Here is a 23,628-nt window from a genome sequence, read left to right as displayed (position 1 = left end):
CTTTTTTGGAGCCTAACGCAGCCATTCTGTGAACTCTAAATACCAGCGGTATTTAAAAGGTGCGGGGGGAAAAAAGCACGCGTAGCTAACGCACCCCTTTGGCCGCAGAACTCTAAATCTAGCGTTGACTGTCCCTTTAAAGTTTTTCTTTTTTTTTTTCATTTTTTGTTTGTAAAGATTTTTTTTGCATTCTCCATTATACAATTACCATATAGAGGGGTCTACATTTTATGGCATATAAAAATCAATATTCTTTTAGCCTGTCTTTTATAGGCCTTTTTACATTTACAGAAGTTTTTGATATAGCAACTCAAATCAATAAGGAATTTTAAAACCTGAAAATAACATTGCCAGTCATCTAGTTTAATTTTAAAATCACATAAAAGTTTTGAAGAATAATCCATTGGGAAATATCAGAACTTAGCACACTGCATTGGAATGTCACTCGAAGCAAACCTTGGAAATAGAATAGTAAATGTATATAGTAAGTTATTGCTATGAGAATCTGTTCCCTTAGGGACAGCTAAAAAAAATGTCAATTACTTTAATTCGTGGAGGAAATTGCTTTATGCATTTAAAATTTGTTTTTAAATTTAAATTTGATTTTATGCAGAGTACAAGTGTTCTGATAACTTACTCTAGCACAGCCAACTGTGCTACGGCCTTCGTGTTCAGAATGATGAAATGCAGCTATTTGATGGATTTCTATCTATATCACTCAGATTTTACAATGGTTATCTTTTGCAGAACTTTTTGAAGCAATTCAGGTCCATTGTAAACACCTCACTTACAAACTTAAAAATGTGTTTGGGACGTGTTAAAGGGACATTCCGGTCAAAGTTTAAATGCATATAGATTAATTATATATTTGAATATAAACATATTTGTAATATACATGTATTGGCAAAAAGGCTTCTAGTAAAAGTTATCATGTTTTTAGTGTTAGCATTTTTCTCTGCACGTGCATGTAAAGCATACCTAGATATTCTCAGTGCACCGGCATTTCAAATACTGCAGCTGCACAGAGCGGCAGTGGGACTTGTATTCATGTCAGCAATTAACAAATGTAGTCATTACCAGGTGGTACAAGCACCTTAGGCTCTCTGAGCAAGTGCTGTGTTTAAAATGCTGGTGCACGGTGCATACTTAAATACACTTTTGTAACATCTATAGCTTTTATTAGAAGCATTTTTGCTAATACCTGTTACAAAAATGCTTCTATTCAATGCATCCATGTGGATTCCAATTTTGGCTGGAATGTCCCTTTAACACACTTATAACTTGCATGGGGACAATTTAGGCATCAGTATTCCTACTTTTCAGAAAGCTCTTCTGTTTTATATGCTTTTAGGACTCCTAATTCAAGGGTATCCTCTTGAATACCCTTGTTCGCCTGTTTTATGTAGCAGTCCGTCTCTTTCGGCATTCCTGTTGGCACTTGTTTTTAATGGTTACATTTTGACACATGCTTAAAGTGAATGTAAACTTAACAAGCTGTGAAAATGGCATTCTATAGACTTTTAAAAATTTGCATAATTTTAATTCATAAAATTATTTAAATTTATGTATTTTCTTACATTTTCATCTTTTAACTGCACCGCCGATAAGCGCTGCTCTCCCGCCTGCCATACTGTCTGATTGATTGACAAATGACGATTCATCATGATTCATGATTAGTTGTTTGAATCATCGTCATCTATCAATCAATTAGACAGTATGGCGGAGGGGAGAGCTGCGCTTATCGACGGTGCAGTTAAAAGATAAAAATGTAAGAAAATACATAAATTTAAACAATTTAATTAATTAAACTTCTGCTAATTTTTAAAAGTCTATAGAATGCCGTTTTCACGGCTTGTTAAGTTTACATTCACTTTAATTTTAATAAACATGATTGTTTTATATTCAAATAAGAAATAAAAAATATTGTTCAGAGCACCCTTTTAAATGATTAAACTTGTACTCAACATAAATATAATCATCATCGCGTTTATTTATTTTTTCTTTGTGATGCATTGTCTTGCTGTTAAAATTATAAATGATAAAATTACTCTAAATTATTTGAAATTAAGAATTACAGAAGTCATGAATTTATATTTTTAGTTAACTAGAGAAATAAACTGCATTCAAATACATTAGGCAGGCAGTTCATCAATAGGGAATCCTAAAAGGACATTAAACACTAACGCCTAGATTTAGAGTTCTGCGTTAGCCGTCAAAACCAGCGTTAGGGGGTCCTAACGCTGGATTTGGCCGCCCGCTGGTATTTAGAGTCAGTCAGGAAAGGGTCTAACGCTCACTTTCCAGCCGCGACTTTTCCATACCGCAGATCCCCCTACACCATTTGCGTATCCTATCTTTTCAATGGGATCTTCCTAACGCCGGTATTTAGAGTCTTGGCTGAAGTGAGCGTTAGAACTCTAACGACAAGACTCCAGCTGCAGAGAAAAGCCAGGAGTTAAGAGCTTTCTGGGATAACGCCGGTTCATAAAGCTCTTAGCTACTGTGCTCTAAAGTACACTAACACCCATAAACTACCTATGTACCCCTAAACCGAGGTCCCCCCACATCGCCGCCACTCTATTAAATTTTTTTAACCCCTAATCTGCCGACCGCACACTTCGCAACCTACATTATCCCTATGTACCCCTAATCTGCTGCCCCTAACATCGCCGACCCCTATATTATATTTATTAACCCCTAATCTGCCCCCCCCAACGTCGCCGCTACCTACCTACAATTATTAACCCCTAATCTGCCGACCGGACCTCACCGCTACTCTAATAAATGTATTAACCCCTAAAGCTAAGTCTAACCCTAACACCCCCCTAAGTTAAATATAATTTAAATCTAACGAAATAAAATAAATCTTATTAAATAAATTATTCCTATTTAAAGCTAAATACTTACCTGTAAAATAAACCCTAATATAGCTACAATATAACGAATAATTATATTGTAGCTATTTTAGGATTAATATTTAGTTTACAGGCAACTTTGTATTTATTTTAACCAGGTACAATAGCTATTAAATAGTTAAGAACTAATTAATAGCTACCTAGTTAAAATAAATAAAAAATTACCTGTAAAATAAATCCTAACCTAAGTTACAATTAAACCTAACACTACACTATCAATAAATAAATTAACTAAACTATCTACAATTATCTACAATTAAATACAAATAAATACACTAACTAAAGTACAAAAAATAAAAAAAGAACTAAGTTACAAAAAATAAAAAAATAATTTACAAACATTATAAAAATATTACAATAATTTTAAGCTAATTACACCTACTCTAACCCCCTAATAAAATAACAAAGCCCCCCAAAATAAAAAAATGCCCTACCCTATTCTAAAATAAAAATTGTAAAGCTCTTTTACCTTACCAGCCCTTAAAAGGGCCTTTTGCGGGGCATGCCCCAAAGAATTCTGCTCTTTTGCCTGTAAAAAAAAAACATACAATACCCCCCCCAACATTACAACCCACCACCCACATACCCCAAATCTAAAGCAAACCCCCCTTAAATAAACCTAACACTAAGCCCCTGAAGATCTCCCTACCTTGTCTTCACCACGCCCGGTATCACCGATCCGTCCTGAAGAGGGTCTGAAGTCTTCATTGTATCCAGCAAGAAGAGCTCCTCCAGAGGGTCCAAAGTCTTCCTCCTATCCGGGCAGAAGAGGACATCCGGACCGGCAAACATCTTCATCCAGGTGGCATCTTCTATCTTCTTCCATCCGGCGCGGAGCGGAACCATCTTCAAGCAGCCAACGCGGAGCCATCCTTCTTCACCGACGGACTAACGACGAATGAAGGTTCCTTTAAGGGACGTCATCCAAGATGGCGTCCCTTGAATTCCGATTGGCTGATAGGATTCTATCAGCCAATCGGAATTAAGGTAGGAATAATCTGATTGGCTGATGGAATCAGCCAATCAGATTGAGCTTGCATTCTATTGGCTGATCGGAACAGCCAATAGAATGCAAGTTCAATCTGATTGGCTGATTGGATCAGCCAATCTGATTGAACTTCAATCTGATTGGCTGATTCCATCAGCCAATCAGATTTTTCCTACCTTAATTCCGATTGGCTGATAGAATCCTATCAGCCAATCGGAATTTGAGGGACGCCATCTTGGATGACGTTCCTTAAAGGAAACTTCATTCGTCGTTAGTCCGTCGGTGAAGAAGGATGGCTCCGCGTCGGCTGCTTGAAGATGGTCCCGCTCCGCGCCGGATGGAAGAAGATAGAAGATGCCGTCTGGATGAAGATGTTTGCCGGTCCGGATGTCCTCTTCTTGCCCGATAGGATGAAGACTTTGGACCCTCTGGAGGAGCTCTTCTTGCCGGATAGGATGAAGACTTCGGACCCTCTTCTGGACGGATCGGTGATACCCGGCGTGGTGAATACAAGGTAGGGAGATCTTCTGGGGCTTAGTGTTAGGTTTATTTAAGGGGAGTTTGGGTTAGATTAGGGGTATGTGGGTGGTGGGTTGTAATGTTGGGGGGGGTATTGTATGTTTTTTTTTACAGGCAAAAGAGCAGAATTCTTTGGGGCATGCCCCGCAAAAGGCCATTTTAAGGGCTGGTAAGGTAAAAGAGCTTTACAATTTTTATTTTAGAATAGGGTAGGGCATTTTTTTATTTTGCAGGGCTTTGTTATTTTATTAGGGGGCTTAGAGTAGGTGTAATTAGCTTAAAATTGTTGTAATAATTTTATAATGTTTGTAAATTATTTTTTTATTTTTTGTAATTTAGTTCTTTTTTTATTTTTTGTACTTTAGTTAGTGTATTTATTTGTATTTAATTGTAGATAATTGTAGATAGTTTAGTTAATTTATTTATTGATAGTGTAGTGTTAGGTTTAATTGTAACTTAGGTTAGGATTTATTTTACAGGTAATTTTTTATTTATTTTAACTAGGTAGCTATTAATTAGTTATTAAGTATTTAATAGCTATTGTACCTGGTTAAAATAAATACAAAATTGCCTGTAAAATAAATATTAATCCTAAAATAGCTACAATATAATTATTATTTATATTGTAGCTATATTAGGGTTTATTGTACAGGTAAGTATTTAGCTTTAAATAGGAATAATTTATTTAATAAGATTTAATTTATTTAGTTAGAATAAAATTATATTTAACTTAGGAGGGTGTTAGTGTTAGGGTTAGACTTAGCTTTAGGGGTTAATACAGTTATTAGAGTAGTGGTGAGGTCCGGTCAGCAGATTAGGGGTTGATACTTGAAGTTAGGTGTCGGCGATGTTAGGGAGGGCAGATTAGGCGTTAATACTATTTATTATAGGGTTTTTGAGGCGGGAGTGAGGCGGATTAGGGGTTAATAACTTTATTATAGTAGCGGTGAGGTCCGGTTGGCAGATTAGGGGTTAATAATTGTAGGTAGGTGGCGGCGACGTTGGGGGCGGCAGATTAGGGGTTAATAAATATAATATAGGGGTCTGCGATGTTAGGGGCAGCAGATTAGGGGTACATAGGGATAACGTAGGTTGCGGCGGTGTACGGAGCGGCAGATTAGGGGTTAAAAATAATATGCAGGGGTCAGCGATAGCGAGGGTGGCAGATTAGGGGTTAATAAGTGTAAGGTTAGGGGTGTTTAGACTCAGGGTTCATGTTAGGGTGTTAGGTGCAGACTTAGGAAGTGTTTCCCCATAGCAAACAATGGGGCTGCGTTAGGAGCTGAACACTGCTTTTTTGCAGATGTTAGGATTTTTTTCAGCTCAAACTGCCCCATTGTTTCCTATGGGGGAATCGTGCACGAGCACGTTTTTGAAGCTGGCCGCGTCCGTAAGCACCGCTGGTATTTAGAGTTGCAGTGGTGGTAAATATGCCTGTACGCTCCCTTTTTGGAGCCTAACGCAGCCCTTCTGTGAACTCTAAATACCAGCGGTATTTAAAAGGTGCGGGGGAAAAAATACACGCGTAGCTAAGGCACCCCTTTGGCCGCAGAACTCTAAATCTAGCCGTAAAGAAATAGATTGTGGAGCGCTAAATTATTGTGCACCTGCAAACAGGAAAATTTGCCCATTTGCGGGCACGCGATAATTAACCAACCATTACAAGTGGCTGGGTATTTCTGACGCGAGCTCGAGGTAGCAATTAGCGATCTGAAAATTAAAATTAAATTAGTTTCCTGGTTAATTTTCTAAAAGTGCCCCAAATGCCCTCAAAATAAAGGACATTATAGTTTTTTATTTAAAAAAATAACTTTTTTAAAATAAAAAATAACTGCACTATGCTGTTTTGGGGCTTTAAAGTTGATTGGAGTGGGGTGTTAGAAAAAAAACGGCACTGAAAAGTGCCTTTACATTGCGGTCTATGGGAACTGTGTGTTCTCATAGACCGCAATGTAAATATACATGTATATGACTATATACATATATATATATATATATATATATATACAGTATGTGTGTGTTTATATGTGTATATACACATATTAACACATAAATATATATTTATTTAAAAATCCCGCCCATCGCTGCGCTTACCCCCTTTGCTGAGCGAGATTCTGATGCTGTGCTCTTGTGAGACAGTATTACATTTAGCGCTCGACTTGTAATCAACACTAATTAAATCATTGCTTGAATAATGTATTCAGAGCTAAGATTAGCCTGAGAATAATTTGTACATCTATTTAAAAAAAATATATTAGTTGTTAAAATATTGAAAAAATGTAATGCTAAATTTTTTTTCTTTCATGATTTTGATAGAACATGCAGTTTTAAAAACTGTCAGCTAGATTACGAGGTTTGCGCTATGAGGGGTGCGGTACTAACTTGCAAGTTATTGTCACCGCTCACTTCCCTACAGCGCTGGTATTACAGGTTTTAAAAAAAATGGCGTTATCAGGCAAGAAGTAAGCGTAGAGCAAAATTGAGCTCCATACCGCACTCCAATACCAGCGCTGCTGAAAGCTGCGGTGAGCTGGTTTTATGTGCTCGTGCACGATTTCCCCATAGACATCAATGGTGAGAGCCGGCTGAAAAAAAGCCTAACACCTGCAATAAAGCAGTGTAAAGCTCCATAATGCAGCCCCATTGATTCCTATGGGGAAACAAAATTTATGTTTACACCTAACACCCCTAATCTTACACTTATTAACCCCTAATCTTCTGCCCCTAGACATCGCAGACACTTACATTATATTTATTAACCCCTAATTTCGCCGACACCTATATTATACTTATTAACCCCTAATCTGCTGCCCCCAACATCACCGACACCTACATTATATTTATTAACCCCTAATCCCCCGCCCCCAATGTCGCCACAACCTAGCTACACTTATTAACCCTTAATCTGCTGCCCCAACGTCGCCACCACTATAATAAACATATTAACCCCTAAACTGTCGTACTCCCGCATCGCAAACACTAGTTAAATATTATTAACCCCTAATCTGCCGCCCCAACATCGCCGCCACCTACCTACATTTATTAACCCCTAATCTTCCGCCCCAACGACGCAGCCACTATACTAAATTTATTAACCCCTAAACCTAACCCTAAATCTAACCCTAACACCCACTAACTTTAATATAATTAAAATAAATCTAAATAAAACGTACTATTAATAACAAAATAATTCCTATTTAAAACTAAAAGCTTACCTATAAAATAAACCCTAAGCTAGCTACAATATAACTAATAGTTACATTGCATCTAGCTTAGGTTTTATTTTTATTTCACAGGCAAGTTTGTATTTATTTTAACTAGGTAGAATAGTTATTAACTATTTACAAGCTACCTAATTAAAATAAATACAAATTTACCTGTAAAATAAAACCTAACCTGAGTTACACTAACACCTAACCTTACACCACAATTAAATCAATTACCTAAATTAAATACAATTACCTAAATAAAAAAAACCCACTAAATTACACAAAATAAAAAAGAAATGATCAGATATTTAAACTAATTACACCTAATCTAATAGCCCTATTAAAATAAAAAGCCCCCCCCCCAATAAAAAAAACCCTAGCCTAAACTAAACTGCCAATAGCCCTTAAAAGGGCCTTTTGCGGAGCATTGCCCCAAAGAAATCAGCTCTTTTACCTGTAAAAAAAGTACAAACAACCCACCAACAGTAAAACCCACCACCCACACAGCCAACCCCCAAAATAAAATCCTAACTAAAAAAAAATAAGCTCCCCATTGCCCTGAAAAGGGCATTTAGCTCTTTTTCAAGTGCCCAAACCCCTAATCTAAAAATAAAACCCACCCAATAAACCCTTAAAAAAGCCTTACACTAACCTCTGAAGATCCACTTACAGTTTTTGAAGACCCGACATCCATCCTCAACGAAGCGGCAGAAGTCCTCATCGAAGCCGGCAGAAGTCTTCATCCAAGTGGCCAAAGTCTTCATCCAAGCCGTAGAAGTCCTCATCCAGACAGCATCTTCTATCTTCATCCATCCGGCGCGGAGCGTCTCCATCTTCAAGACATCCGGCACGGAGCATCCTCTTCAATCGAAGTCTTCTTGCAGAATGAAGGTTCCTTTAAATGACGTCATCCAAGATGGTGTCCCTTAAATTCCGATTGGCTGATAGAATTCTGTCTTCTTTTCCAATCAGCCAATAGAATGCGAGCTCAATCCTATTGGCTGATTGGATCAGCCAATAGGATTGAAGCTCAATCCTATTGGCTGATTGCATCAGCCAATAGGATTTTTTCACCTTTAATTCCGATAGGCTGATAGAATCAGCCTATCGGAATTCAAGGGACGCCATCTTGGATGACGTCATTTAAAGGAACCTTCATTCTGCAAGAAGACTTCAATTGAAGAGGATGCTCCGCGCCAGATGTCTTGAAGATGGAGCCGTTCCACGCCGGATGGATGAAGATAGAAGATGCCATCTGGATGAAGACTTCTGCGGGCTTGGATGAAGACTTCGGCCGCTTGGATGAAGACTTCTGCCAGCTTCGATGAGGACTTCTGCCGTTTCGTTGAGGATGGATGTCGGGTCTTCAAAAACTGTAAGTGGCTCTTCTGGGTTAGTGTTAGGCTTTTTTAAGGGTTTATTGGGTGGATTTTATTTTTAGATTAGGGGTTTGGGCACTTAAAAAAGAGCTAAATGCCCTTTTAAGGGCAATGCTCATCCAAATGCCCTTTTCACGGCAATGGGGAGCTTAGGTTTTTTTAGTTAGGATTTTATTTGAGGGGTTGGTTGTGTGGGTGGTGGGTTTTACTGTTCGGGGGTTGTTTGTATTTTTTTTTACAGGTAAAAGAGCTGATTTGTTTGGGGCAATGCCCCCGCAAAAGGCCCTTTTAAGGGCTATTGGTAGTTTAGGCCAGGTTTTTTTTTTATTTTGGGGGGCTTTTTTTATTTTGATAGGGCTATTAGATTAGGTGTAATTAGTTTAAATATCTGAATTTCTTTTTCTATTTTGTGTAATTTAGTGTTTTTTTTTGTATATTAGGTAATTGTATTTTATTTAGGTAATTGATTTAATTGTAGTGTAAGGTTAGGTGTTTATTTTACAGGTACATTTGTATTTATTTTAGCTAGGTAGTTAGTAAATAGTTAATAACTATTTAGTAACTATTCTACCTAGTTAAAATAAATACAAACTTGCCTGTAAAATAAAAATAAACCCTAAGCTAGCTACAATGTAACTATTAGTTATATTGTAGCTAGCTTAGGGTTTATTTTACAGGTATTTAGTTTTAAATAGGAATTATTTAGGTAATGATAGTAGGTTTTATTTAGATTTATTTTAATTATATTTAAGTTAGGGGGTGTTAGGGTTAGGGGTTAATAAATTTAGTATAGTGGCGGCGACGTTGGGGGCAGCAGATTAGGGTTTAATAAATGTAGGTAGGGGGTGGCGATGTTAGGGACAGCAGATTAGGGGTTAATAATATTTAACTAGTGTTTGCAATGCGGGAGTGCAGTGTTTTTTGGGGTTAATATGTTTATTATTGTGGCAGCGCTGTCCGGAGCGGCAGATTAGGGGTTAATAATTTTATTTTAGTGTTTGCGATGCGGGAAAACATTTCGGGTGTGGACAACTGGGAGGCGGATTTTCTCAGCAGGCAGTCCTTTTATCTAGGGGAATGGTCTCTCCATCCCGAGGTATTTGCAGAGATATGCAGCGGGGGACGCCGAAGATAGATCTCATGACGTCCCATCTCAATACCAAGCTATCCAGGTACGGGTCGAGGTTGAGGGATCCCCAAGCAGATCTAATAGATGCACTAGCAGTGCCCTGGAGGTTCAAACTCATATATCTTTTCCCTCCATTACCGCTTCTTCCTCGAGTGGTGGCCCGCATCAAGCAAGAGCATATATCAGTAATCCTGATTGCTCCATCGTAGCTGTGAAGGACGTGGTTCGCGGATCTAGTAGGTATGTCCTCATCTCCTCCGTGGAAGTTACCTTGTCGCAGAGACCTGCTGATACAAGGTCCATTTGTTCATCACAATCTAGATTCTCTGAGGCTGACTGTGTGAAGATTGAACACTTAGTCTTAGCCAAGAGAGGTTTCTCTGAGAGTGTTATTGATACTCTTATTCAAGCTCATAAACCAGTACTCGGCGTATCTTCCACAAGGTGTGGAGGACCTACTTATTCTGGTGTGAAGAGCGTGGTTTTTCCTGGCACAGAGTTAAGGTTGCCAGGATCTTATCTTTTCACCCGGATGGACTGGAGAAGGGCCTTTCTGCTAGTTCCCTGAGGGGACAGATTTCATCCCTGTCGGTTTTATTGCACAAGAGACTGGCTGAGCTTCCAGACATGCAGTCATTTGTTAAGGCTCTAATTAGGATCAGACCTGTGTTTAGATCTGGGGCTCCTCCTTGGAGCCTAAATCTTGTTCTTCGGGTTTTGCAACAGGTTCCGTTTGAGCCTCTTCATTCCATTGACATTAAATTGTTATCTTGGAAGGTTCTCATTTTATTGTCTATTGCCTCTTCGTGCAGAGTTTCTGAGATCTCTGCTTTGCAATGTTAGCCCCCTTATCTGATTTTTCATGCAGATAAGGCAGTTTTACATACTAAATTAGGTTTTCTTCTTAAGGTTGCGTCAGATCACAACATCAATCAGGAGATTGTGGTTCCTTCCTTGTGTCCTAATCGAACTTCATCGAAAAAATGCTTACTTCACAATTTGGATGTGGTTTGTGCCTTGAAGTTCTATCTTCAGGCTTCTAAGGAGTGTAGACAATCTTCCTCTTTGTTTCTTGTCTATTCGGGGAAGCGTAAGGGGCAGAAGGCTACTTCGACTTCCGTATCTTTTTGGTTAAAGGGACATAATACTCATATGCTAAATCACTTGAAACTGATGCAGTATAACTGTAAAAAGCTGACAGGAAAATATCCCCTGAGCATCTCTATGTAAAAAAAGAAGATATTTCGCCTCTCAGCTGCATGTAAAAAAAATAATAATGAAGAAATGCAGCAAATCAGCATCAGCAGTGCTGAGATCATGAACTCTTTTACTGTGATCTCATGAGATTTCACTTAACTCACATGAGATTTCATAGTAAACTTCCTTAAACTGAATAGGGAAACAATATGAGTGTGCACGAAAGCTCACTCCCTTAGCTGTCCCGGGACAGACATACTGATTTGCTGCTTAGAAGTCCTTTACAATGGGATGTGGCTACTGAGGTTTTTTTTAGGTAAAATATCTTTCTTTTTTACATAGAGATGTTCAGGTGACATTTTCTAGTCAGCTTTTTACAGCTATGATGCATCACTTTCAAGTGTTTCAACATTTGGGTATCATAGCCCTTTAAGGAGTGTCATCCGCTTAGCTTACGAGATAGCAGGACATCGTCGTCCTGAGAGGATAACGGCTCATTCCACTAGAGCAGTGGCTTCCTCTTGAACCTTTAAGAACGAGGCCTCTATGGTTTAGATTTGTAAGGCGGCTACCTGTTCCTCCTTACATACTTTGTATAAGTTAGATGTTTTTGCTTCGGGTAAAGCAGCTTTCAGGAGAAAAGTTTTGCAGGCTGTGCTGCCCTCAGAATAGGGTCCGCCTCTTCCTTTTTGTTCCCTCCCGTTATTCATTCAGTGTCATCTGGAGCTTGGGTATAGTTTTCCCAACAGTAAGGAATGAAGCCGTGGACTCTCCCTATCTTAGGAAGGAAAACATTATTTATACTTGCCAGATAAATTCCTTTCCTTCCGGATAGGGAAAGTCCACGACCCCCGCACCTTTTTCTGGTCTATGGGCGGTCCCAATTATTTATTTTATTCTTCTGGCACCATTTATACCCTAATGTTTCTCCTACTTTTCCTTGTTCCCTCAGCAGAATAACTGGGGTAATGAGGAAGTGGGAGGGATATTTAAGCCTTTGGCTGGGGTGTCTTTGCCTCCTCCTTGTGGCCAGGTGTGGTATTTCCCAACAGTAAGGAATTAAGCCATTGACTCTCCCTATCTTATGAAGGAAATATACTTCCGGAAGGAAAGGAATTTATCTGGTAAGCATAAATTATGTTTTTTTGGTAGAGAAGGTATTGCTCACAGCATTTTGTATAGAAAAAGAAAATGCACACATGTGTTTGTGTATATATACACATTTTTTTACATTATTTGTTTTTCTTTCTTTTGCTGTAAAATTCAGTTTTTTTCCACTTCCAGGTGACTGGGGTGCCTCTATCATTATTAAGAATGGTGAAATGTATTTAACCCAGCAACATGCTACATATTGATAGCTTAAATCAGATCACAAGCTCATCTGCAACATGAATTCCACTGATGTTTCACTTTTATATTCCTGAACTACTCTTGATTTGCACAACCTTGTAAATTGAGCTAACATAATGGCAGTGCTTAATGATTTGAAAACATTTCAGGCTTGATTACAAGAGGAGTGCAGGATGTGTTATCTTTTGTATGACCTCAAAGAATAACACACAATGGAAAATGTTTAAAGGGATATGAAACCCAAATATTTTATTTTGTGATTCAGACAGACTATACCATTTTAAAAAAAAGTTTCAAATTTACTTCAGTTATCAAATTTGTTTTGTTCCCATGATTTCTGTGTTGAAAAGATATCTAGGTAGGCATCTGCAGCCTAACATGAGAGGAAATAGTGCTGTCATCGAATGCTCTTGCAAATGGATAACATTCTTACAAAACGGCTGCCATATATTACTACAGACATGGGCAGGCTCTTAAGCATACGTCTCTGCTTCTCAACAAAAGATATCAAGAGAACAAAGAATCATGAACGAAACCATTGGGATTTTATATCCCTTTAACCAAAAAGTTAAACATTTTTTAGTGTGCCCTATACTTTTTATAGAAAGTGCAGGGAATGGTATTAGCATGCACATTGTGCTCATATTACAATGAATTTGAAACTAAACTTTCATGATTCAGATAGAGCATGCACTTTTAAACAACTTTCCAATTTACTTATATTATCAAATTTGCTTTGTTCTCTTGGTATCCTTTGTTGAAGACCAAACATAGATAGGCTTATAGCAGCCTAGGAGCGTGAACGTGTCTATAGCAGTCTACGGCAACTATGTATAACACTTCTATAAACAATGTTGCAAACGCTGCTATTTTACCAAAAAAATGTCATATATATATATATATATAAATATAGGTTGACATACTTGTGCAAATGCAATCGTGTTTGCACGCGAGTAAGTGTTTGCAAAGTTTTGCTTTTTGCTTCAACTTATAATACGCGCGGTACCCGAGGGGAAAAAAAACTTTTATCTAGCAGTTAAAGTTAACGCAGGAGCTAAAAATTGCGCTCCACTTGTAATCTAGCCCACTATTGCTAATACTTTTGCACACCACTTGCAAACTAGGCCTTTATTTCCAAACTGTGAAGTATATATCTGAATGACAGCAATGCCACTTTTATTGACATATTTTCATAATATATGATGAATTTAACATCAAATTATTTTGTATTTCACAGGTACTGTAGTTGTCCAGCAGTTAATGGCAGTGATGATAAGTGAACATGAAATACTTTTTCCTAAGGATGCAGATATTCCAAATCAAACTGGTCAAGAGCCGGGCAACAACAATAATGAAATGCAGAAGAAAATAATATTAGGCCAATTACAGAACAAAGAGAACAATAACACAAAGGAAGTAACAATGAGACATTGTTCTTGGGATAAACCTGAATCTCCACAAAGATCAGTTGTTGATAATGGTTCACCAACTGCCCTCCCTGGGAGTAAATCTAACAGTCCTAGAAACAGCATTCACAAACTTGATGTTACACGGAGTCCGCCATTAATGGTGAAAAAAAATCCAGCATTTAACAAAGGTAGCGGAATAGTCACCAACGGTTCTTTCAGTAGCTCAGTGGAGGTCCATGACAAGCACCTCTCATTACCAAATGGTACATTACAGGCCAGGAGAACATCTTCTCTGAAAAGTTCAGGAACTAAAATGGGTACTCACAGTGTACAAAATGGCACTGTAAAAATGGGACTGTCAAGTACAGATGCCTTGAGCAACTCTTTAAACAGTAGGACCACAAACTGGATGCCCAATGGGTATGTCACTTTGAGAGAGAACAAACAGAAGGACTCTGCAAGTGACTCGTTGCAACAGCATAGGTTATCAACTTATGACAATGTTCACCAGCAGTTTTCCATGATTAACTCGGAGGACAAGCAAAGCATAGACAGTGCAACTTGGTCCACTTCATCTTGTGAAATATCTCTGCCTGAAAATTCAAACTCTTGTCGTTCCTCCACAACAACTTGTCCAGAACAGGACTTTTATGTGGGGAATTTTGAAGACCCTGTTTTAGATGGACCTCCCAATGAGGACTTAACAAATTCAACAGACTTTGAGAATAAATTTGACAGAAGGAGTGCAGGTGGCCGGAGTAGCAGGGCTACAAGCAGCAGTGACAACAGTGAAACCTTTGTAGTGAGCAACTCCAGCAATCATAGTGCGCTCCATAGCCTTGTATCCAGTTTAAAGCAAGAGATGTCGAAACAGAAAATGGAATATGAAACAAGATTAAAAAGGTAATGTAGGTGAAGAGATTTTGTGTCATTGAATAAAAATAAAACAGCTGAAACAGTTATGTATTAAAGGGAGTTAAAAACATTGATGTAGTTAGCTTGTTGATGCAATTTATCCAAGTGTTTTACATTTAAAGGGACACCAAAGTTAAAGTTTAACTTTCATGATTCAGATAAAGCATGCAATTTTAAGCAACTTTCTAATTTACTCCTATTATCAATTTGTCTTCATTCTCTTGGCCACCAATGTAGCCACCAATCAGCAAACGCTACCCATGGTGTTGAACCAAAAATGGGTAAGCTTACATTCATGCTTTTTTAAATAAAGCTACCAAGAAAACGAAGAAAAATTGATAATAGGAGTAAATTAGAAAGTTGCTTAAAATTGCGTGCTGTCTCTGAATCATGAAAGTTTAATTTTGAGTAGACTATCCCCTTACAAGTTCCATCATCAAAATGTGCACACTTTCTGTGGCACCAGCTCCTACTGAGCATGTGCAGTAACAATATATATGTATACGAGTCTGTGATTGGCTGATGGCTGTCATATGACGCAGGAGAAAGGAAAATGGAATTAACTTTGAAATTTTCCAGAAAAAAATCTGCTACTCATTTGAAATTAAAAGCAAGTGCTTTTGCATTGTTTATAGTTTGTCATTTATGCAATTTTACTGTATTTAATGGTCCTTTAATGGGATAGTAAATACTAAATAATGCTAGATATAATGATATATTTAAAGCAAAACTTATCATGGCAATAATATATATATGCATTTTTAATATTATATTTTATTTGTATAAATACTAGAGAGTCTAGAGCCCCATTACCACTTTAAAGGGACAGTCTACTCCAAAAATGTTGTTGTTTAAAAAGATAGATAATCCCATTATTACCCATTCCCCAGTTTTTCACAACCAACACAGTTATATTATTACAGGGTTTACCTCTGTAATTACCTTATTACCTTACTTAAGCCTCTATAGGCTGCCCCCTTATCTCACTTATTTTGACAGACTTGTATTTTAGCCAATTACTGCTGAATCATAAATAACTTCACGGGAGTGAGCACAGTGTTATCTATATGGCACACGTGAACTAGCACTATCTAGCTGTGAAAAACTGTCAAAATGCAAAGAGAAAAGTGGCAGCCTTCAAGGGATTAGAAATTAGCGTATGAGCTTATCTAGATTTTGCTTTCAACAAAGAATACCAAGGGGCCGATTTATCAAGTGTCAGGCGGACATGATCCACTGTAGCGGATCATGTCTGCCCGATATCGCTAAATGCTGACAGCATACACTGTCGGCATTTAACATTGCACAAGCATTTCTAGTGAAATCTTGTGCAATGCCGTCCCCTGCAGATTTGCGGCCAGTCGTCCGCTAGCAGGGGGTGTAAATCATCCCGATCGGATCCAATCTGGATGATTGCTATCTGCAACCTCAGAGGTGGGAAATAAGTTAAGGAGCAGCGGTATTAAGAGCGCTGCTTCTTAAATTATGTTTCCGGCAAGCCCGACGGCTCGCTCAGAAACTGCTGCATTCGCAGCTTGATAATTCGGCCTTCAAGAGAACAAAGCAAATTTGATGATAAAAGTAAATTGGAAAGTTGTTGCCCTATCCGAATCATGAAAGTTTAATTTTGACTTGACTGTCCCTTTAAATGAAGACCTGAAAAAAATCATATGCCAGGGGACTTTTAAAGAAATGATTTAAAGTAATATTCCATTAAAAAAAAAGCGATTTATTTACGTGTCCTTGTTTACAGAGACAATTTGGCAACTCTAACCTTGTATAAAACTACCAGTTTGGAACCGTTAGAAATGAGCTACTAGACTAACAATCTCAGAGTTGAGGCCCTACTGATATGTTTGCCATCATTTTGTGATTACTCTTGATCAATATCCTGTTGTACATTACTATCTGTTCTACCTATGCACTGAGCTAAAACAATAGTATTAAAGGGACAGTACACACCTTATAATTAAAGGGACTTAAAGCAACTTGTAACTACAAGAAATGTCTGTTGTGTTACTATAGAATAACATAGCTAAGTTTTAGGACTCTGTTTATTAAGCAGCAGACGCTGCTTCGGAGGCCCATCATTTCAGGCTCTTACGACTGCTGCTCCTTAAAGTGATGGTAAATTTGTATTATATAAATATTTAAATATTAATCTTTGAGTAATTATAACTTATTTTGCCAATATATTTATTTCTAATCGTTAATCCTAAATGTAATAAATTAATACTTTACTTATAGAGCGTTACCGCTCCTTGCTCCTCCCCTGCCATTACTTCCGTGTAGAATCTTCATCCTGGCGATAGAGTAAAACCACCCCTCCCTGCGTCACAGCATTGGCATGTCAATCTTCTTGCCTTGCCCTGCGCATGCGTTACATTTATTTAGAATAATAAAATGTAGAGATATCTTTATAATGTATCTTAAAAAAAAATGTAACCAGCTGCCGCACAATCTTTTGAGCAATAAATAATTTTAAAATAAGCGTTTACAGTCATCTGCACCATCAGAAAGAAAAAAAAAATTGCCTGATACAATATTTCAGCTGATGTTATCCTCAGTACAATGTTTACAATCTCCGTAAAGAAATGCTGAGCATGCGCACAATTCCAGGCTAGAACACTCTCAGACAGTGATAGAAGAGTTAGGGCATGCTCATATGTATTGAAGGGTGTGTTAGCTAAGAGGAGTGTCGCCGACTGGCCTGAGCTGTCAGTGGTTGTAAAAAAAACGTGACCGCAGTATTTCAATGGCGGCTGTTGTACGGGAGGAGGATAAAAATAATAAAATATGAGTTTTAACAATAAATTAGTGGATTAATATAGCGATTTTTAAAAAATCATGAATTAAAGTCACATTATTTTTTAAGTTCATAAAATAACGATCGTTCAAGGTAGGCATAGTTTACCATCCCTTTAACCTCTCTGCCACCTTTTATGCGGATTGAAATCATCTCAATCCGATATGATTGGGATGATTGAAAGCCCCTGCTAGCGGCCGATTACCCACCAGTGAGCAGGGGGTGGCATTGCACAAGATTTCACTAGAAATGCGTGTGCATTGATAAATGCGGACAGCGTAGGCTGTCTGCTTTAAGCGATGTCGAGCGGAGATGATTCACTATAGCGAATCATGTTTGTTCTACAAATGATAAATGAACCCCTTAATGTTTTCTATAATAAATTAAAATCCTTTTTACTACAATTATTTTTCAATAACCAAACTCCACCCACAATTTTACAGAAAGAAAAATAGAAGGAAGTTGTGAGGCAGCAAAAAATATACTTAGATAAACTAAGTTAGAAGAATCAACTAGATTCAGGATGCTCCCATCACATAGTTAATATTTGCCAGAAAAAAATGACACATTGTATACCCTTAATATATAGCTTTTAATCAACGCAATCAAACAATTATAACTATTTACAGTATAAATTACGGATCATGCACTCACTAGTACGATTAAAAATACTCAAACGGAAATTATTTAATACTTAAACTGAAATATTTGTTTAAATTAATTGAATTTCGGCAAGCAAAATTAAAATAACAAAGGAGGTAACGCTGTAGTAGATCAATGTCTCCTTTTGTTATTTTAATTTCGCTGGCATCACTCAGCACTATATTTTGTTCGTGTTATAGCTATTTCATGTTTGCTAAGCCTGTGGTGAATTTCTGTAACAGTCATTGCATTAATTCATGCTCTGATATTTCATGTCCATTAAAACAAGCTGCACAAATGATGCATTCCTAACATTCGCCTAGATTACGAGTTTTGCGTTAGAGGCTGTGCGGTGCTAACGAGCAGTTTATGCTCACCGCTCGCTTACAGACAACGCTGGTATTATGGGTTTTTACAAACCCGGCGTTAGCCGCAAAAAAGTGAGTGTAGAGCAAAATTTAGCTCCACATCTCACCTCAATACCAGCACTGCTTACGTCAGCGGTGAGCTGGTAAAACGTGCTAGTGCACGATTTCCTTATAGGAATCAATGGGAGAGAGCCAGCTGAAAAAAAATCTAACACCTGCAAAAAAGCAGCATAAAGCTCCTAATGCAGCCCCATTGATTCCTATGGGGAAAATACATTTATGTCTACACCTAACACCCTAACATGAACCCCGAGTCTAAACACCCCTAATATTACACTTATTAACCCCTAATCTGCCGCTCCCGACATCCCCGACACCTGCATTATATTATTAACCCCTAATCTGCCGCTCCGGACACCGCCACCCCCTACATTATACTTATGAACCCCTAATCTGCTGCCTCCAACATCGCCGACACCTACATTTTATTTATTAACCCCTAATCTGCTGCCCCCTATGTCACCACAACCTACCTACATTTATTAACCTCTAATCTGCTGCCCCCCGACATCGCTGACACCTGCATTATATTATTAACCCCTAATCTGCCGCTACGGACACCGCCGCCACCTACATTATACTTATGAACCCCTAATCTGCCGCCCCCCAACATCGCCGACACCAACATTTTATTTATTAACCCCTAATCTGCCGCCCCCATGTCGCCGCAACCTACATACATTTATTAACCCCTAATCTGCCTCCCCCAACGTCGCCACCACTATAATAAAGTTATTAACCCCTAAACCTAAGTCTAACCCTAACCCTAACACCCCCTAACTTAAATATAATTAAAATAAATCTAAATAAAATTACTACATTAACTAAATAATTCTAATTTAAAACTAAATACTTACCTATAAAATAAACCATAAGCTAGCTACAATATAACTAATAGTTACATTGTAGCTAGCTTAGGGTTTAATTTTATTTTACAGGCAACTTTGTATTTATTTTAACTAGGTACAATAGTTATTAAATAGTTATTAACTATTTAATAACTACCTAGTTAAAATAAAGACAAATTTACCTGTAAAATAAAACCTAGCCTAAGTTACAATTACATCTAACACTACACTATAATTAAACTAATTACCTAAATTAAATACAATTAATTACAATTAAATAAAATTATCTAAAGTACGAAAACCCCCCCCACTAAATTACAGAAAATAATAAAGAAATTACAAGATTTTAAACTAATTACACCTACTTTAATCCCCCTAACAAAATAAAAAAGTCCCCCAAAATAAAAAAAGCCCTACCCTACACTAAATTACAAATAACCCTTAAAAGGGCATTTTGCAAGGCATTGCCCCAAAGTAATCAGCTCTTTTACCTGTAAAAAAAAAGTACAAATACCCCCCCAACACTTCTGCCTGGTTGGGTGAAGACTTCTCACGGTAGGGTGATCTTCAAGGGGTTAGTGGTAGTTTTTTTTTAAGGGGGGATTGGGTGGGTTTTAGAGTAGGGTTGGTTTTGGGTGGTGGGTTTTAATGTTGGGGGGGTTGTACTTTTTTTAACAGGTAAAAGAGCTGATTACTTTGGGGCAATGCCCTGCAAAAGGCCCTTTTAAGGGCTATTTGTAATTCAGTGTAGGGTAGGGCTTTTTTATTTTGGGGGGCTTTTTTATTTTGTTAGGGGGATTAGAGTAGGTGTAATTAGTTTAAAAATCTTGTAATTTCTTTATTATTTTCTGTAATTTAGTGTGTTTTTTTCGTACTTTAGATAATTTTATTTAATTGTAATTAATTGTATTTAATTTAGGTAATTAATTTAATTATAGTGTAGTGTTAGGTGTAATTGTAACTCAGGTTAGGTTTTATTTTACAGGTAAATGTTTCTTTATTTTAACTAGGTAGTTATTAAATAGTTAATAACTATTTAATAACTATTGTACCTAGTTAAAATAAATACAAAGTTGCCTGTAAAATAAAAATAAACCCTAAGCTAGCTACAATGTAACTATTAGTTATATTGTAGCTATCTTATGGTTTATTTTATAGGTAAGTATTTAGTTTTAAATAGGAATTATTTAGTTAATTGTAGTAATTTTATTTAGATTTATTTTAATTTAAGTTAGGGGGTGTTAGGGTTAGGGTTAGACTTAGGTTTAGGGGTTAATAACTTTATTATAGTGGCGGCGACATTGAGGGCGGTAGATTAGGGGTTAATAAATGTAGGTAGGTGGCGGCGATGTTAGGGATGGCAGATTAGGGGTTAATGATATTTAACTAGTGTCTGCGATGCGGGAGTGCGGCGGTTTAGGGGTTAATATGTTTATTATAGTGGCACCGATGTCCGGTTCGGCAGATTAGGGGTTAAAAAATTTATTTTAGTGTTTGCGATGTTGGGGGTCCTCGGTTTAGGGGTTAATAGGTAGTTTATGGGTGTTAGTGTACGTTAGTGTACTTTTTAGCACTTTTTAGCACTTGTAGAGTTGTATGCTACGGCGTTGTAGTGTAAAACTCCTAACTACTGACTTTAAAATGCGGTACCAGGCTTGACAGGAGAGGGTCTACCCCGCTCACTTTTGGTCAGACTCGTAATACCGGCGCTATGCAAGTCCCATTGAAAATATAGGATACGCAATTGACGAGTCTGGTCAAAAAAGTGAGCGGTGCACCTTTACCTACAAGACTCGTAAAACCAGCGAGCATTAAAAAGCAGTGTTAGGACCTCTTAACGCTGCTTTTTAAGGCTAATGCACAACTCGTAATCTAGGCCATTGTATTTATAATTAAAAGTGTAAAGCAATTATCTAAAACTCAAAATTGTAAAACATTTATCAACTCAACTAAGAGACAAAATAGAGCCACACATATAAAGGGACAGTCTACTCCAAAATGTTATTGTTTAAAAAGATAGATAATCCCTATATTACCCATTCCTCAGCTTTGCACAGCCAATATGGTTATATTAATACACTTTTTACCTCTGTGATTACCTTGTATCTAAGCATCTTCTGACCCCTGACGATCACATGACTTTTTATTTATTATCTATTGATTTGCATTTTAGCCAATTAGTGCTAGTTTCATGCACAACTTCACGGAAGAGAGCACAATGTTATCTGTATGGCACACATGAATTAGCAGTGTCTTGTTGTGAAAAGCTAATAAAAAGCATGTGATAAGAGTCTGTCAGTAGTGACTTAGAAACAGACAGACATTTAGAGGTTTAAATGTTTATAAAAAAAATATTAATAAAACAATACTGGTTGTGCAAAAACTTGGGAATGGCTAGTATCTAACTTTTTAAACAATAACAATTTTGGTGTAGACTTCCCTTTAAGTGATAAATACTGAAGTGGAGGACATCTAACATCTGTGTTTGGGGGCAATAAATTGTGTTTTTTGGTATTTTAAATGAAGGATTTAAAATATTTAGAATTGGCCCACTATATAGGCCCATGATGGCTAACCTTGGTGCCCCGGTTGATTTCAATCTACATGTCCCATGATGCTTAGGCACTCTGCAGTCTAGTTGAGCATCATGGGAAATGTAGTTTTAAAACATAAGGGTGCCAAGGTTAGCCATCACTAATATAGGCTCTACTCATCGATGGAAGTTGTGATCATATTGTGACCTTATTTTTCTACTGATTCTTTAATCATATCAATGTAAGAAGTTGATTCATATACTATATATTATATTTGTAAATTTTAGGGGGCAATGAGAAAGTATTTATTTTATCTCTTTGAAGAGTAATTGAGAAATGTTTCAAAAGCACATATTGTGAACTTAGTTTGGTTGCTTGTTTGTTTCAACAACAAATATGTTTAATTTACAATTAACTTCTGTTTCTTCAGCTTGGAGCAGAGAAATATCACTTTAGAAACTGAAGTATTGTCCTTGCACGAAGAGCTAGAACAAGAGAAAAAAAAGTACACGATGGTGGAGATCAAAATGAGAAATGCAGAACGCGCAAAAGAGGATGCAGAGAAAAGGAACGACATGTTACAGAAAGAAATGGAACAGTTTTTCTCCACTTTTGGGGAACTGACTGTAGAACCTCGCCGGCCAGAGAGAGGCAACACAATATGGATCCAGTAAAGTGGCCTATTCTGATGGACATGAAGAAGCAGCTTTTGAATTTTGATTGGGAGGGAATAATCAGGTGACTGGTCACCTGAGTAAGGCTAGCACTTGTATTAATTAAAAAGCCTTCTAAAGAGTGGACAAAGCAAGATTACACAACAATTTCCGCAGTATCCGCAAAGTCTGTTGTATTATCTACATGCTCATTATGCTACTGTCAAGTGTTACAACTGGATATGTGTACATAGATTTAAAATGTTATGTTATTAAAGCAGAATTGTATTCTAAGAATTATAATAATGCAAGTCTTGTATTTAAACTGCCAAATTGAGATGTTGTTGCAATCAAGCTTTATATAAAGTCTATATATCCTTGCACTTAACATATTAAGATATTTTTGCGCATTGTGCTACCATCAGCTTATTTTGTATATTAACAGTTATTGTTCCCATCTTGAGAGGGGATGAATATAAATATATATATATATATATGATAAAACTTTGTGGCTTCAGTGTTTGTGCCAACCAACTTGCCTATGACGATCATAGTATGACCAAAAGAACGTGTACAGAATTTTATAAAATATTACAGCATATTACCCATAATATATTAATGAAAAAGGAAATTTCACGTGTATCTATTAGATGTTTATTGTTGATTTTAGGAAACAATCTCAATACACATGAAGCCCAGGAAGGATT

The 23,628-nt window shown here is 37.3% G+C and overlaps 1 protein-coding gene across 11 annotated transcripts in view; it reads left to right on the top strand.

Annotated features, from left to right (window-relative positions):
* ARHGAP24 (Rho GTPase activating protein 24) overlaps positions 1–23,425 on the top strand; it is a 1,035,233-nt gene extending 1,011,808 nt beyond the window's left edge. For all 11 annotated transcript variants that reach the window (XM_053703381.1, XM_053703386.1, XM_053703390.1 and 8 more), the window contains 2 exons: positions 13,924–14,998; positions 22,699–23,425. In XM_053703381.1, coding sequence (XP_053559356.1) covers positions 13,924–14,998; positions 22,699–22,942 — 1,319 coding nt within the window. In that variant the 3' untranslated portion in view covers positions 22,943–23,425. The remainder of the gene's footprint in view (positions 1–13,923; positions 14,999–22,698) is intronic.
* Positions 23,426–23,628: the final 203 nt, after the last annotated feature.

The sequence above is a fragment of the Bombina bombina genome, chromosome 2 (assembly GCF_027579735.1).
Source record: "Bombina bombina isolate aBomBom1 chromosome 2, aBomBom1.pri, whole genome shotgun sequence".
NCBI lineage: Eukaryota > Metazoa > Chordata > Amphibia > Anura > Bombinatoridae > Bombina > Bombina bombina.
Note: the sequence above shows the minus strand (reverse complement) of the source record. Positions and strands in the feature narration are given on the sequence as shown.